This window comes from Salvelinus fontinalis, chromosome 24 (assembly GCF_029448725.1).
Source record: "Salvelinus fontinalis isolate EN_2023a chromosome 24, ASM2944872v1, whole genome shotgun sequence".
NCBI lineage: Eukaryota > Metazoa > Chordata > Actinopteri > Salmoniformes > Salmonidae > Salvelinus > Salvelinus fontinalis.
Genome location: NC_074688.1, coordinates 40,758,777 through 40,775,039, shown reverse-complemented (window position 1 = coordinate 40,775,039; position 16,263 = coordinate 40,758,777). Strand labels below are relative to the sequence as shown.

Here is a 16,263-nt window from a genome sequence, read left to right as displayed (position 1 = left end):
CTCATCCCATTCCTGTCCCACTAACCACCTCCACGTGTCTGCTCTGAGACCTCATCCCAGTCCTGTCCCACTGCCCACCTCCACCTGTCTGCTCTGAGACCTCATCCCTGTCCTGTCCCACTGCCCACCTCCACCTGTCTGCTCTGAGACCTCATCCCAGTCCTGTCCCACTGCCCACCTCCACCTGTCTGCTCTGAGAACTCATCCCTGTCCTGTCCCACTGCCCACCTCCACCTGTCTGCTCTGAGACCTCATCCCAGTCCTGACCCACTGCCTACATCCACCTGTCTGCTCTGAGACCTCATCCCAGTCCTGTCCCACTGCCCACCTCCACCTGTCTGCTCTGAGACCTCATCCCTGTCCTGTCCCACTGCCCACCTCCACCTGCCTGCTCTGAGACCTCATCCCGGTCCTGTCCCACTGCCCACCTCCACCTGTCTGCTCTGAGACCTCATCCCAGTCCTGACCCACTGCCTACATCCACCTGTCTGCTCTAAGACCTCATCCCAGTCCTGTCCCACTGCCCATCTCCACCTGTCTGCTCTGAGACCTCATCCCTGTCCTGTCCCACTGCCTACATCCACCTGTCTGCTCTGAGACCTCATCCCAGTCCTGTTCCACTGCCCACCTCCACGTGTCTGCTCTGAGACCTCATCCCAGTCCTGTCCCACTGCCCACCTCCACCTGTCTGCTCTGAGACCTCATCCCAGTCCTGTCCCACTGCCCACCTCCACGTGTCTGCTCTGAGACCTCATCCCAGTCCTGTCCCACTGCCCACCTCCACCTGTCTGCTCTGAGACCTCATCCCTGTCCTGTCCCACTGCCCACCTCCACCTGTCTGCTCTGAGACCTCATCCCAGTCCTGTCCCACTGCCCACCTCCACCTGTCTGCTCTGAGAACTCATCCCTGTCCTGTCCCACTGCCCACCTCCACCTGTATGCTCTGAGACCTCATCCCAGTCCTGACCCACTGCCTACATCCACCTGTCTGCTCTGAGACCTCATCCCTGTCCTGTCCCACTGCCCACCTCCACCTGTCTGCTCTGAGACCTCATCCCTGTCCTGTCCCACTGCCTACATCCACCTGTCTGCTCTGAGACCTCATCCCAGTTCTGTCTCACTGCCCACCTCCACCTGTCTGCTCTGAGACCTCATCCCAGTTCTGTCTCACTGCCTACATCCACCTGTCTGCTCTGAGACCTCATCCCAGTCCCACTGCCCACATCCACCTGTCTGCTCTGAGACCTCATCCCTGTCCTGTCCCACTGCCCACCTCCACCTGTCTGCTCTGAGACCTCATCCCAGTTCTGTCTCACTGCCCACATCCACCTGTCGGCTCTGAGAACCGGCCATGTCCCACTGCCCACCTCCACCAGTCTGCTCTGAGAACCGGCCATGTCTCACTGCCCACCTCCACCTGTCTGCTCTGAGAACCGGCCGTGTCTCACTGCCCACCTCCACCTATCTGCTTTGAGAACCAGCCATGTCTCACTGCCCACCTCCACCTGTCTGCTCTGAGAAACGGCCATGTCTCACTGCCCACCTCCACCTGTCTGCTCTGAGAACCGGCCATGTCTCACTGCCCACCTCCACCTGTCTGCTCTGAGAACCGGCCATGTCTCACTGCCCACCTCCACCTGTCTGCTCTGAGAACCGGCCATGTCTCACTGCCCACCTCCACCTGTCTGCTCTGAGAACCGGCCATGTCCCACTGCCCACCTCCACCTGTCTGCTCTGAGAACCGGCCATGTCTCACTGCCCACCTCCACCTGTCTGCTCTGAGAACCGGCCATGTCCCACTGCCCACCTCCACCTGTCTGCTCTGAGACCTCATCCCAGTCCTGTCTCACTGCCTACATCCACCTGTCTGCTCTGAGACCTCATCCCAGTTCTGTCTCACTGCCTACATCCACCTGTCTGCTCTGAGAACCGGCCATGTCCCACTGCCCACCTCCACCTGTCTGCTCTGAGACCTCATCCCAGTTCTGTCTCACTGCCTACATCCACCTGTCTGCTCTGAGACCTCATCCCAGTCCTGTCCCACTGCCCACCTCCACCTGTCTGCTCTGAGACCTCATCCCAGTCCTGTCCCACTGCCCACCTCCACCTGTCTGCTCTGAGACCTCATCCCAGTTCTGTCTCACTGCCTACATCCACCTGTCTGCTCTGAGAACCGGCCATGTCCCACTAACTAACACAAACACACTCTGTTCCCTTTGAATACGGTAGAAACATTCCATTACACTGTCCCTCCTTCCCCATCTACACACCAGCTACACTACAGCTGTATGGTGTGTCTGTCTAGTATGACTGTGTGTCTAGTATGACTGTGTGTCTAGTATGACTGTGTGTCTAGTATGACTGTGTGTCTAGTATGACTGTGTGTCTAGTATGACTGTGTCTAGTATGACTGTGTGTCTAGTATGACTGTGTGTCTAGTATGACTGTGTGTCTAGTATGACTGTCTGTCTAGTATGACTGTGTGTCTAGTATGACTGTGTGTGGGTTTTAGTGTAAATAGTATGACTGTGTGTGTGTGTGTGTGTCTGACTGAGCGTCCCACACCCTGATAACCCCTCCTCCACCTGACACAAGGGAGACACAGGAGAAGCAGGAGAGAGGATGGGAGTTGATCTAAAAAGTACCAGGTCAGAAAGTGCTGATGGATCAGTTTACACTGTTCAATTTCTCCCTCACACTCTGTTGCCTGTTTACTAGCCAAGTAGCATGAGGAAAACACACACACACACACACACACACACACACACACACACACACCACACACACACAGTTTGTGTCCTCCCTCTCAGCCAATTAGCAATGGAGAAAGCCAGAACTGCAGTGAGGTACTTATCGACCGTACCGCAGAACGACCATAAATCGACTGGATGTCTAAGCGTTTTAACCGGTTTGGTAATTGTACATTTACAGCCGGCAGTTAATTCTTAGCAGGGATTTCTCATATTGATTCATTCAATCTATCAAAACACTGTATCAGCGGAATTCAGGACTGAAGTGTACTGTACCGAGAGCAGAGATGGCCTTGAATCAAACACAGTGTACTGTACCGAGAGCAGAGATGGCCATGAATCAAACACAGTGTACTGTACCGAGAGCAGAGATGGCCATGAATCAAACACAGTGTACTGTACCGAGAGCAGAGATGGCCATGAATCAAACACAGTGTACTGTACCGAGAGCAGAGATGGCCATGAATCAAACACAGTGTACTGTACCGAGAGCAGAGATGGCCATGAATCAAACACAGTGTACTGTACCGAGAGCAGAGATGGCCATGAATCAAACACAGTGTACTGTACCGAGAGCAGAGATGGCCATGAATCAAACACCATTTTATTTTATCTTCTTTATTTAACAAGAAAAATCAACTTATTTAATGTATATCTGACATAAATGTGCCAGAGTTGGCGAATTAGCTCATTTTTGTCTGTTTTTCGTCTGGGCAGACTAAGCACAGGCTACCTGCAGAGTAGTCTACAGTTCACATCATGGATCCAATATACAACCAATTACCAAGCCCTTAGCTGACAACTACACAATATAACCCACAGAGCTCCGAAACATGTCCTACACAGTGAAGCTCTTCAGAATGTACCCTTCTATAGTGCATTCATTGACAGTGTCTATACTCTAGTGAATGGGGCAGTGTGTAGACTCTAGTGAATGTGTCTGTGTCTAGACTCTAGTGAATGTGAATGTGTCTAGACTCTAGTGAATGTGTCAGTGTCTAGACTCTAGTGAATGTGTCAGTGTCTAGACTCTAGTGAATGTGTCAGTGTCTAGACTCTAGTGAATGTGATTGTGTCTAGACTCTAGTGAATGTGTCTGTGTCTAGACTCTAGTGAATGTGTCTGTGTCTAGACTCTAGTGAATGTGTCAGTGTCTAGACTCTAGTGAATGTGTCAGTGTCTAGACTCTAGTGAATGTGTCAGTGTCTAGACTCTAGTGAATGTGTCAGTGTCTAGACTCTAGTGAATGTGTCAGTGTCTAAACTCTATGAATGTGTCAGTGTCTAGACTCTAGTGAATGTGTCAGTGTGTAGACTCTAGTGAATGTGTCAGTGTCTAGACTCTAGTGAATGTGTCAGTGTCTAGACTCTAGTGAATGTGTCAGTGTCTAGACTCTAGTGAATGTGTCAGTGTCTAGACTCTAGTGAATGTGTCAGTATCTAGACTCTATGAATGTGTCAGTGTCTAGACTCTAGTGAATGTGTCAGTGTCTAGACTCTAGTGAATGTGTCAGTGTCTAGACTCTAGTGAATGTGTCAGTGTCTAGACTCTAGTGAATGTGTCAGTGTCTAGACTCTAGTGAATGTGTCAGTGTCTAGACTCTAGTGAATGTGACTAGACTCTAGTGAATGTGTCTGTGTCTAGACTCTAGTGAATGTGTAAATAGTTTGACTGTGTATGAGTTTTAGTGTAAATAGTTTGACTGTGTGTGGGTTTTAGTGTAAATAGTTTGACTGTGTGTGGGTTTTAGTGTAAATAGTTTGACTGTGTGTGGGTTTTAGTGTAAATAGTTTGACTGTGTGTGGGTTTTAGTGTAAATAGTTTGACTGTGTGTGGGTTTTAGTGTAAATAGTTTGACTGTGTGTGGGTTTTAGTGTAAATAGTTTGACTGTGTGTGGGTTTTAGTGTAAATAGTTTGACTGTGTGTGGGTTTTAGTGTAAATAGTTTGACTGTGTGTGGGTTTTAGTGTAAATAGTTTGACTGTGTGTGGGTTTTAGTGTAAATAGTTTGACTGTGTGTGGGTTTTAGTGTAAATAGTTTGACTGTGTGTGGGTTTTAGTGTAAATAGTTTGACTGTGTTTGAGTTTGTTTGTAAATAGTTTGACTGTGTGTGAGTTTGTTTGTAAATAGCATGACTGTGTGTGGGTTTTAGTGTAAATAGTTTGACTGTGTGTGAGTTTGTTTGTAAATAGCATGACTGTTTATATTTTATGCTGGTAGCATTGTTGCGTCACAGACTGTGGTTAGAACTCAGCTGTTGTATAACTGTCACTCTGCGTGACCTGACCTGTTGTTATGGTGATGAGGCAACCTGTTCACTAACGCTCAGTGACAGGAGAACTCAAACACACACACACACACACACACACACACACACACACACACACACACACACACACACACACACACACACACACACACACACACACACACACACACACACACATGCCTAAATACACATTTTGGCATTGCTTCCTTACAGAGATACAGTTTGTGTGACCCCTGTCCTCCCCCAGTCTTGCTGTCCCATTCCAGACAGTGTATGTCACACACCAAGCCCTGGGCACGGTGGCCCAGTGGGAAGTGTGTGTCTGTGTGGGAGGCTGCCAGGTGGAATGAGACTGACCTTATCTCTGCCACATCGGACCACCTGGATAGTCTGACTCACAAACTCATCCCTCCTTACCCAGACTCCCCGTCCCCTAGTCCCGTCAGACCAGCCACCCCTGCTAAACTCTACCTCCATCTCTCTCAATTCAATTTGCTTTTATTGGCATGACGTTACAATGTACATATTGCCAAAGCGTACTTTGGAAATCTCCCTGTCTCTACTTGAACCTAATTGAATCTATCCCACCCTTCTCAACCTTTCTCCGAGACGGCAAGCTAAAAATCAACATATTCAAATGGTAAATATATAATTGCTACATATCCACATTCACTCACACCTTCTCTCCATGTCCAATTTGAAGTGGCAAATACAACTATTAATGTCCGTGATAAGGCTCTCCATCTGCTGTGAGAAGCAGCCCATTGATCTCTGGAGGAGCTCAGCGTATGAGAGTGTGTATGTGTGTGTGTGTGTGTGTGTGTGTACTTGTGTGTACTTGTGTGTACTTGTGTGTGTGTACTTGTGTGTGTGTACTTGTGTGTGTGTACTCGTGTGTGTGTACTCGTGTGTGTGTACTCGTGTGTGTGTACTCGTGTGTACTCGTGTGTGTGTGTGTGTGTGTGTGTACTTGTGTGTGTTCATTTTTTTCTGAGTGTGTGTGCCTGTGTGTGTGTGTCTGTTGTGTGTGTGTTTGTAACCCTTCAAGGCTAGAGAGAGAGCAAGAGCGAGAGAGAGAGAGACAGAGACAGAGAGACAGAGAGACAGAGAGAGACAGAGAACTAGAATGCTATTTGTCCCTAAACAGAGAGTACACAGTGGCAGAATACCTGACCACTGTGACTGACCCAAACTTAAGGAAAGATTTGACTATGTACAGACTCAGTGAGCATAGCTTTGCTATTGAGAAAGGCCGCCGTAGGCAGACCTGGCTCTCAAGAGAAGACAGGCTATGTAACGGTTCTCCTCTTCCTCTTCATCCGAAGAGGAGGAGCATGGATTGAGCCAAGACGCAGCGTGATACTTAGACATGAAACAACGAAGACAAAAAAACGAACTATACTTGATAAACTACAAAACAACAAACAACGTAGACGCACCTGAACATAAGAACTTACGATTAACGAAGAACGAACGAACAAGTACTGACCACAAACAAAACGAACTCACGATACAGTCCCGTATGGTGCAACAAACACTGACACAGGAGACAACCACCCACAACAAACAGTGTGAAAACACCTACCTTAATATGACTCTCAATCAGAGGAAATGAAAAACACCTGCCTCTAATTGAGAGCCATATTAGGTCACCCTAAACAAACATAGAAACAGAAAAATAGACTGCCCACCCAAACTCACGTCCTGACCAACTAACACATACAAAAACGAACAGAAATAGGTCAGGACAGGCTATGTGCACACTGCCCACAAAATGAGGTGGAAACTGAGCTGCACTTCCTGACCTCCTGCCCAATGTATGACCATATTAGAGACACATATTTCCCTCAGATTACAGATCCACAAAGAATTCAAAAACAAACCTGATTTTGATGAACTCCCATATCTACTGGGTGAAATTCACAGCAGCAAGATTTGTGACCTGTTGCCACAAGAAAAGGTCAACCAGTGAAGAAAAAACACCATTGTAAATACAACCTATATTTATGTTTATTTATTTTTCCTTTTGTACTTTACCTATTTGCACATCATTACAACACGCTATATAGACATAATATGACATTTGTCTTAATTCTTTTGGAACTTCTTTGAGTGTAATGTTTACTGTTAATTTTTTTGTTTATTTCACTTTTGTTTATTATCTATTTCACTTGCTTTGGTAATGTTAACATATGTTTGTTAACGTATGTTTCCCATGCCAACAAAGCCCTTAAATTGAAATTGAAGTTGAATTGAGACAGAGACAGAGACAGAGACAGAGACAGAGACAGAGACAGAGACAGAGACAGAGACAGAGAGAGAGAGAGAGGGAGAGAGAGAGAGAGAGGAGAGAGAAGAGATTGTGAAGGGCAACTGGAGGCAGGTATTAGATGTTTAAATGAAGAATAGAAGCCATGGCAACACAGACAAGTGCCAAATTATGGATGATTACCTTCCCAGTGTGTATGTGTGTCTGTGGTTTGAGTGGGAGTTTGTGTTTTATAACTGTGTGTGTGTGTGGGAGGGTCTTTGTGCACCTCCAATAATGAGTTTTTCAAAACCAAAGCGTATAAGACTGGATGAGTGGCCTTAGTCAAACTTGTATTGTAGATCAAGTTTTAAGTGGTGAACAACTTCACACAATCATTCATATCTGAGAGAGCTTCAGCAGACATGTCACACAGCACTACAGGGTTGATGAAGTGAGTCAGAGTCAGACACACACAGACACACACACAAGCACACACACACATTCAGTCCCAGCGGTATATACAGTTGAAGTCGGAAGTTTACATACACCTGAGCCAAATACATTTAAACTCTGTTTTTCACAATTCCTAACATTTAATCCTAGTAAAAACTCGCAGTTTTAGGTCAGTTAGGATCACCACTTTATTTTAAGAATGTGAAATGTCAGAATAATAGTAGAGATAATGATTTATTTAAGATTTTATTTCTTTCATCACATTCCTAGTGGGTCAGAAGTTTACATACACTCAATTAGTATTTGGTAGCATTGCCTTTAAATTGTTTAACTTGGGTCAAACCTTTCGGCTAGAATTCCACAAGCTTCCCACAATAAGTTGGGTTAATTTTGGCCCATTCCTCCTGACAGAGCTGGTGTAACTGGGTCAGGTTTGTAGGCCTCCTTGCTCACACATGCTTTTTCAGTTCTGCCCATACATTGTCTACAGGATTGAGGCCATGGTTTGTGATGGCCACTCCAATATCTTGACTTTGTTGTCCTTAAGCCATTTTGACACAACTTTGGAAGTATGCTTGGGGTCATTGTCCATTTGGAAGACCAATTTGCGACAAGCTTTAACTTCCTGACTGATGTCTTGAGATGTTGCTTCAATATATACACAATTTTCCTACCTCATGTAACCATCTATTTTGTGAAGTGCACCAGTTCCTCCTGCAGCAAAGCACCCCCACAACATGATGCTGCCACCCCCGTGCTTCACGGTTGGGATGGTGTTCTTCGGCTTGCAAGCGTCCCCCTTTTTCCTCCAAACATAACGATGGTCGTTATGGCCGAACAGTTCTATTTTTGTTTCATCAGACCAGAGGACATTTCTCTAAAAAGTATGATCTTTGTCCCCATGTGCAGTTGCAAACCGTAGTCTGGCTTTTATATGGTGGTTTTGGAGCAGTGGCTTCTTCCTTGCTGAGCGGCCTTTCAGGTTATGTCGATATAGGACTCGTTTTACTGTGAATATAGATACTTTTGTACCCGTTTCCTCCAGCATCTTCACAAGGTCCTTTGCTGTTGTTTTGGGATTGATTTGCACTTTTCACAACAAAGTACGTTCATCTCCAGGAGACAGAACGTGTCAACTTCCCGAGCTGTATGACAGCTGCATGGTCCCATGGTGTTTATACTGGCATACTATTGTTTGTACAGAAGAACATTGTACCTTCAGGCAATTGGAAATTGCTCCCAAGCATGAACCAGACTTGTGGAGGTCTACAATTTTTTTTCTGTGGTCTTGGCTGATTTCTTTTGATTTTCCCATGGTGTCAAGCAAAGAGGCACTGCGTTCGAGGTAAGCATTGAAATACATTCACAGGTACACCTCCAATTGACTCAAATGATGTCAGAAGCTTCTAAAGCCATGAAATCATTTTCTGGAATTTCGCAGCTGTTTAAAGGCACAGTCAACTTAGAAACATTTCCCACTGGAAATGTGATACAGTGAATTATAAGTGAAATAATCTGTCTGTAAACAATTGTTGGAAAAATGACTTGTGTCATGCACAAAGTAGATGTCCTAAACGACTTGCCAGAACTATAGTTTGTAAACAAGAAATTTGTGGAGTGGTTGAAAAACGAGTTTTAATGACTCCAACCTAAGTGTACGTAAACTTTCCAACTTCAACTGTAGTTCCTCAAATAAAAAAGCTGCCTGGAAAGTTCTGCCTTTATTTCTTAAACAGCACAGCTGCTCTTCCACTTTTTCCACCTATGAGATGAGCCCAAAAGGTGTAGGAGGAAGTTGCACGTGTACCAGTTTTCTATTCCTCCCATTGTGGCTAAAGGTAATATTTGTGGAAGGTAAGCTGATCCCAGATCTGTGCCATAGTGCAACTCAGAACAGGTGATGGGTTCTAAAAGGTGAAAGTTCTTACCCAGTCCCAAGCACGACACTCTAAGTCCTGATTTCCCCAGGTTCCTGAGGAGAGAAACATACAGTAGAGCTGTTAGTCAATGTTGTTAACGAATCAACTCAGATCAAGATGGAAGGGCAGCTGGGTGTGTGTGTTTTGTGTGTGTGTGTGTGTGTGTGTTGTTGTGTGTGTGTGATGGTCAAGATTAGTCAAAAGTTCAATTATCACACTAATCCTCAGGAAACATAGGCATGGAGAGAGATTGGGAAGAGAAGGTAAGGGAAAGGGGGATACCTAGTCAGTTGTACAACTGCATGCATTCAACTGAAAGGTTTCTTCTGCATTTAACCCAACCCCTCTGAATCAGAGAGGTGCTACCATATGGTGGGCTGCCATAATCGGTTACTGGCCCAACGCTCTAACCACGAGGCTACCTGCCGCCCCTAGGGAGAGAGAGATTGGGAGGGAGGGAGGGAGAGAGGGAGGGAGAGGGGGAGAGGGGGAGAGAGAGAGATTGGGAAGCAGAGGGAGGGAGGGAGGGAGGGAGGGAGGGAGGGAGGGAGGGAGAGAGAGAGAGAGAGGGGGAGAGAGAGAGATTGGGAAGCAGAGGGAGATTGGAAAGCAGAGGTAGGAAGGGAGGGAGGGAGGGATATTTGGAAGGGAGGGAGGGAGATTGGAAAGCAGAGGTAGGAAGGGAGGGAGGGAGGGATATTTGGAAGGGAGGGAGGGAGATTGGAAAGCAGAGGTAGGAAGGGAGGGAGAGAGATTGGAAAGCAGAGGTAGGAAGGGAGGGAGGGAGGGATATTTGGAAGGGAGGGAGGGAGATTGGGAAGCAGAGGTAGGGAGGGGGGAGAGAGCGATTGGGAAGCAGATGTAGGAAGGGAGGGAGGGAGGGAGGGATTGGGAAGCAGAGGTAGGGAGGGAGTGAGGGAGTGAGAGATTAGACAGACAGACAGACAGACAGACAGACAGACAGACAGACAGACAGACAGACAGACAGACAGACAGACAGAGGGACAGACAGACAGACAGACAGAGTTAGATCTCAGTCACGATACATCCTGAGTGAGACAGACAGACAGAGTTAGACATAATGACGTCTCCTCTCACACAGTGCTGCCAAACACCTGACACTTTATCCTTGACTATATTGTTATTTCATTCAAACAGATCCAGAGAAATGAAAATATGTGTCCTGAAACAAGACAACAAGCTTAGGTTCACTTCAGATGAGTACACAGGACAGAGAGGTGGAGGGAGGTTGGGAGGTTTCATTGGGACTAGTTAGTTAGAACACCTAATTGGCTCTGTAATGATCTCATTATGCGCACAGGTGTGGTATGGGAACACGGCTGTTACCCTACACTGTTGGACCCAGTGTGTGTGTGTGTGTGTGTCCAAGTGACAGCTGGCTAATGGCGTCAGAATCAGCCATACTTTGATTAGACCCTCAACAGCAAGAACCAGAAAAACAGAGAGTGTTGTCTGTCTGTCTGTCTGTCTGGCCAACAGGAAGTGATGTCCTTTAATCAGTGTTTGTGTCTCTCCTCTGGTTTTGTGTCATGTTGTGTAGCGGCCGACAGGATGACACTGAGTGTTCCTGACGTTCTGTGACATTGCCCATCAGATGGAAATCTCACTGCTTCATACCCACTCCAACCAGGCAGAGACCTGTAGAACCCGCCTGTGACCAATAACAGAGCAGTAGAAGCCTGCCATGACCAATCACTGACTGGTGGAATCAATCAGGTCTCAGTTCTGATCTCAGACCTGTCATGTCAACTTCCTGACAAGCCGTATCCACTGGGCAGACAGGTGAATGACACAAGACTAAATAGAAAAGAACAAGCATTTTAAAATATTTTTATTTAACCTTTAATTAACTAGGCGAGTCAGTTAAGAACAAATTCCTATTTACAATGACGGCCTAGGAACCGTGGGTTAACTGCCTTGTTCAGGGGCAGAACGACCGATTTTTACCTTGTCATCTCGGGGATTCCAGACACACTACAACTCATCAGACATTCATTATTTAGTAGCACAGTTTGACATGGACACTGCTTTACAATGTGTTAGTTCTTCACCTTCTGCAGCAGTCTAGAACAGTTAGACCTGGACACTGCTTTACAATGTGTTAGTTCTTCACCTTCTGCAGCAGTCTAGAACAGTTAGACCTGGACACTGCTTTACAATGTGTTAGTTCTCCACCTTCTGCAGCAGTCTAGAACAGTTAGACCTGGACACTGCTTTACAATGTGTTAGTTCTCCACCTTCTGCAGCAGTCTAGAACAGTTAGACCTGGACACTGCTTTACAATGTGTTAGTTCTTCACCTTCTGCAGCAGTCTAGAACAGTTATACCTGTTTTTCCAATGAGACTGTAACACAATGAAGAAATGGACACAAGGTAAGAGTGACACGGTCTCTGGCATGAAAACACTGTAACCACAGTTCCCACAACCTTGGCCCCACAACCTTGGAACCACAACGTTGGCCCCACAACCTTGGCCCCACAACCACAGGCCCCACAACCACAGGCCCCACAACCACAGGCCCCACAACCACAGGCCCCACAACCACAGGCCCCACAACCTTGGCCCCACAACCTTGGCCCCACAACCACAGGCCCCACAACAACAGGCCCCACAGCCACAGGCCCCACAGCCTTGGCCCCACAACCACAGGCCCCACAACCACAGGCCCCACAGCCACAGGCCCCACAGCCACAGGCCCCACAGCCTTGGCCCCACAACCACAGGCCCCACAACCACAGGCCCCACAGCCACAGGCCCCACAGCCTTGGCCCCACAACCACAGGCCCCACAGCCTTGGCCCCACAACCTTGGCCCCACAACCTTGGCCCCACAACCTTGGCCCCACAGCCTTGGCCCCACAACCTTGGCACCACAACCTTGGCCCCACAACCTTGGCCCCACAACCTTGGCCCCACAGCCTTGGCCCCACAACCTTGGCACCACAACCTTGGCCCCACAGCCTTGGCCCCACAACCTTGGCCCCACAACCTTGGCCCCACAACCTTGGCACCACAGCCTTGGCCCCACAACCTTGGCACCACAACCTTGGCCCCACAACCTTGGCCCCACAACCTTGGCCCCACAGCCTTGGCCCCACAACCTTGGCACCACAACCTTGGCCCCACAGCCTTGGCCCCACAACCTTGGCCCCACAACCTTGGCCCCACAACCTTGGCACCACAACCTTGGCCCCACAGCCTTGGCCCCACAACCACAGGACCCACAACCACAGGCCCCACAACCACAGGCCCCACAACCACAGGCCCCACAACCACAGGCCCCACAACCTTGGCCCCACAACCACAGGCCCCACAACCACAGGCCCCACAACCACAGGCCCCACAACCACAGGCCCCACAACCACAGGCCCCACAGCCACAGGCCCCACAGCCTTGGCCCCACAACCACAGGCCCCACAGCCTTGGCCCCACAACCTTGGCCCCACAGCCTTGGCCACACAGCCACAGGCCCCACAACCTTGGATCCACAACCTTGGCCCCACAACCTTGGCCCCACAGCCTTGGCCCCACAACCTTGGCACCACAACCTTGGCCCCACAGCCTTGGCCCCACAACCTTGGCCCCACAACCCTGGCCCCACAACCTTGGCACCACAGCCTTGGCCCCACAACCTTGGCACCACAACCTTGGCCCCACAACCTTGGCCCCACAACCTTGGCCCCACAGCCTTGGCCCCACAACCTTGGCACCACAACCTTGGCCCCACAGCCTTGGCCCCACAACCTTGGCCCCACAACCTTGGCCCCACAACCTTGGCACCACAACCTTGGCCCCACAGCCTTGGCCCCACAACCACAGGACCCACAACCACAGGCCCCACAACCACAGGCCCCACAACCACAGGCCCCACAACCACAGGCCCCACAACCTTGGCCCCACAACCACAGGCCCCACAACCACAGGCCCCACAACCACAGGCCCCACAACCACAGGCCCCACAACCACAGGCCCCACAGCCACAGGCCCCACAGCCTTGGCCCCACAACCACAGGCCCCACAGCCTTGGCCCCACAACCTTGGCCCCACAGCCTTGGCCACACAGCCACAGGCCCCACAACCTTGGATCCACAACCTTGGCCCCACAACCTTGGCACCACAACCTTGGCCCCACAACCTTGGCCCCACAACCTTGGCCCCAAAGCCTTGGCCCCACAACCTTGGCCCCACAACCTTGGCCCCACAGCCTTGGCCCCACAGCCTTGGCCCCACAGCCTTGGCCCCACAACCTTGGCCCCACAACCTTGGCCACACAACTTTGGCCCCACAACCTTGGTCCCACAACCGTAGCCCCACAACCATGGCCCCACAGCCTTGGTCCCACAACCTTGGCCCCACAACCTTGGCCCCACAACCTTGGCCCCACAACCTTAGCCCCACAACCTTGGCCCCACAACCTTGGCCCCACAGCCACAGGCCCCACAACCTTGGCCCCACAACCTTGGCCCCACAGCCTCAGGCCCCACAACCTTGGCCCCACAACCTTGGCCCCACAACCTTGGCCCCACAACCTTGGCACCACAACCTTGGCCCCACAACCTTGGCCCCACAACCTTGGCCCCACAACCTTGGCCCCACAACTTTGGCCCCACAACCTTGGTCCCACAACCTTGGTCCCACAACCTTGGCCCCACAGCCACAGGCCCCACAACCTTGGCCCCACAACCTTGGCCCCACAACCTTGGCCCCACAACCTTGGCCCCACAACCTTAGCCCCACAACCTTGGTCCCACAACCTTGACCCCACAACCTTGGCCCCACAGCCTTGGCCCCACAACCACAGGCCCCACAGCCTTGGCCCCACAGCCTAGGCCCCACAGCCTTGGCCCCACAACCTTGGCCCCACAGCCACAGGCCCCACAACCTTGGCCCCACAACCTTGGCCCCACAACCTTAGCCCCACAACCTTGGCCCAACAACCTTGGCCCCACAACCTTGGCCCCACAACCTTGGCCCCACAGCCTTGGCCCCACAACCTTGGCCCCACAACCTTGGCCCCACAACCTTGAACCCACAACCTTGGCCCCACAACCTTGGCCCCACAGCCACAGGCCCCACAACCTTGGCCCCACAACCTTGGCCCCACAACCTTGGCCCCACAACCTTGGCCCCACAACCTTGGCCCCACAACCTTGGCCCCACAACCTTGGCCCCACAACCTTGGCCCCACAACCTTGGCCCCATAACCTTGGCCCCACAACCTTGGCCCCACAACCTTGGCCCCATAACCTTGGCCCCACAACCTTGGCCCCACAACCTTGGCCCCACAACCTTGGCCCCACAACCTTGGCCCCACAACCTTGGCCCCACAACCTTAGCCCCACAACCTAATTAGAGTGTTCACCCATAAAATTGTAATTTCGTTCAATGTTTGTGATATGATAGAAAATAGAGAGAATAATTGTACAAACCCCTATTTCTCTACCATATATAGTTCAACAGTTACAGACTATTTCTCTACCATATATAGTTCAACAGTTACAGACAATTTCCTCAGATAAGTGAGCATGATTAGAGGGGATAGAATGTCATTGCGGACATGGTCAAAAAGTGGTCGCTGCTCAATAGTCTTCTGTCACTTCTCCGTGGGCAGAACCGCGCTGACTTCCAACGTCAACTGGCAAGCTAGCTAGCTAGTGTGGTAACACGGGCTTTTTCTACACTGAACAAAAATATAAACGCTATATGCAGCAATTTCAAAGGTTTTACTTGAGTTACAGTTCATATAAGGAAATCAATCAATTTAAATGAATTATTTAGGCCCTAATCTATGGATTTCACATGACTGGGAATAAAGACATGCATCTGTTGATAACAGACACCTTCAAAAAAAGGTAGAGGCGTGGATCAGAAAACCAGTCAGTATCTGGTGTGACCACCATTTACCTCCATGCAGCGCAACACATCTCCTTCACATAGAGTTGATCAGGCTGTTAATTGTGGCCTGTGGAATGTTGTCACTTGCTGGATATTGGCGGGAACTGGAACACGCTGTCGTACAGGTCGATCCAGAGCCTCCCAAACCTGCTCAATGGGTGACATGTCTGGTGAGTATACATGCCATGGAAGAACTGGGACATTTTCAGCTTCCAGGAATTGTGTACAGATCCTTGCGACATGGGGCCGTGCATCAGCAAACCACTCACTCACACGACGCCATACACACTGTCAGCCACCTGTCCGCTACAATTGAGACCGGGATTCGTCCGTGAAGAGCACACTTCTCCAGCGTGGCCATCAAAGGTGAGCATTTGCCCACTGAAGTCGGTTACGATGCCGAACTGCGGTCAGGTCAAGACCCTGGTGAGGACGACGAGCATGCAGATGAGCTTCACTGAGACGGTTTCTGACATTTTGTGCAGAAATTATTTGGTTGTCCAAACCCACAGTTTTATCAGCTGTCCAGGTGGCTCATCAGAGACCATCCCGCAAGTGAAGAAGCTGGATGTGGAGGTCCTGGGCTGGCGTGGTTACACATGGTCAGCGGTTGTGAGGCCGGTTGGACCTACTGCCAAATTCTCTAAAATGACGTTAGAGGTGGCTTATGGCAGAGAACTCAACATAAAATTATCTGGTAACAG

General features: G+C 49.6%; 1 protein-coding gene across 3 annotated transcripts in view; it reads right to left on the bottom strand.

Moving 5' to 3' along the window:
• The window catches only part of LOC129822439 (voltage-gated potassium channel subunit beta-1-like), a 225,187-nt gene that overhangs the window by 56,322 nt on the left and 152,602 nt on the right, over positions 1–16,263 (bottom strand). For all 3 annotated transcript variants that reach the window (XM_055880722.1, XM_055880720.1, XM_055880723.1), the window contains exon 2: positions 9,653–9,696. In XM_055880722.1, the coding sequence (XP_055736697.1) occupies positions 9,653–9,696 (44 nt within the window). The remainder of the gene's footprint in view (positions 1–9,652; positions 9,697–16,263) is intronic.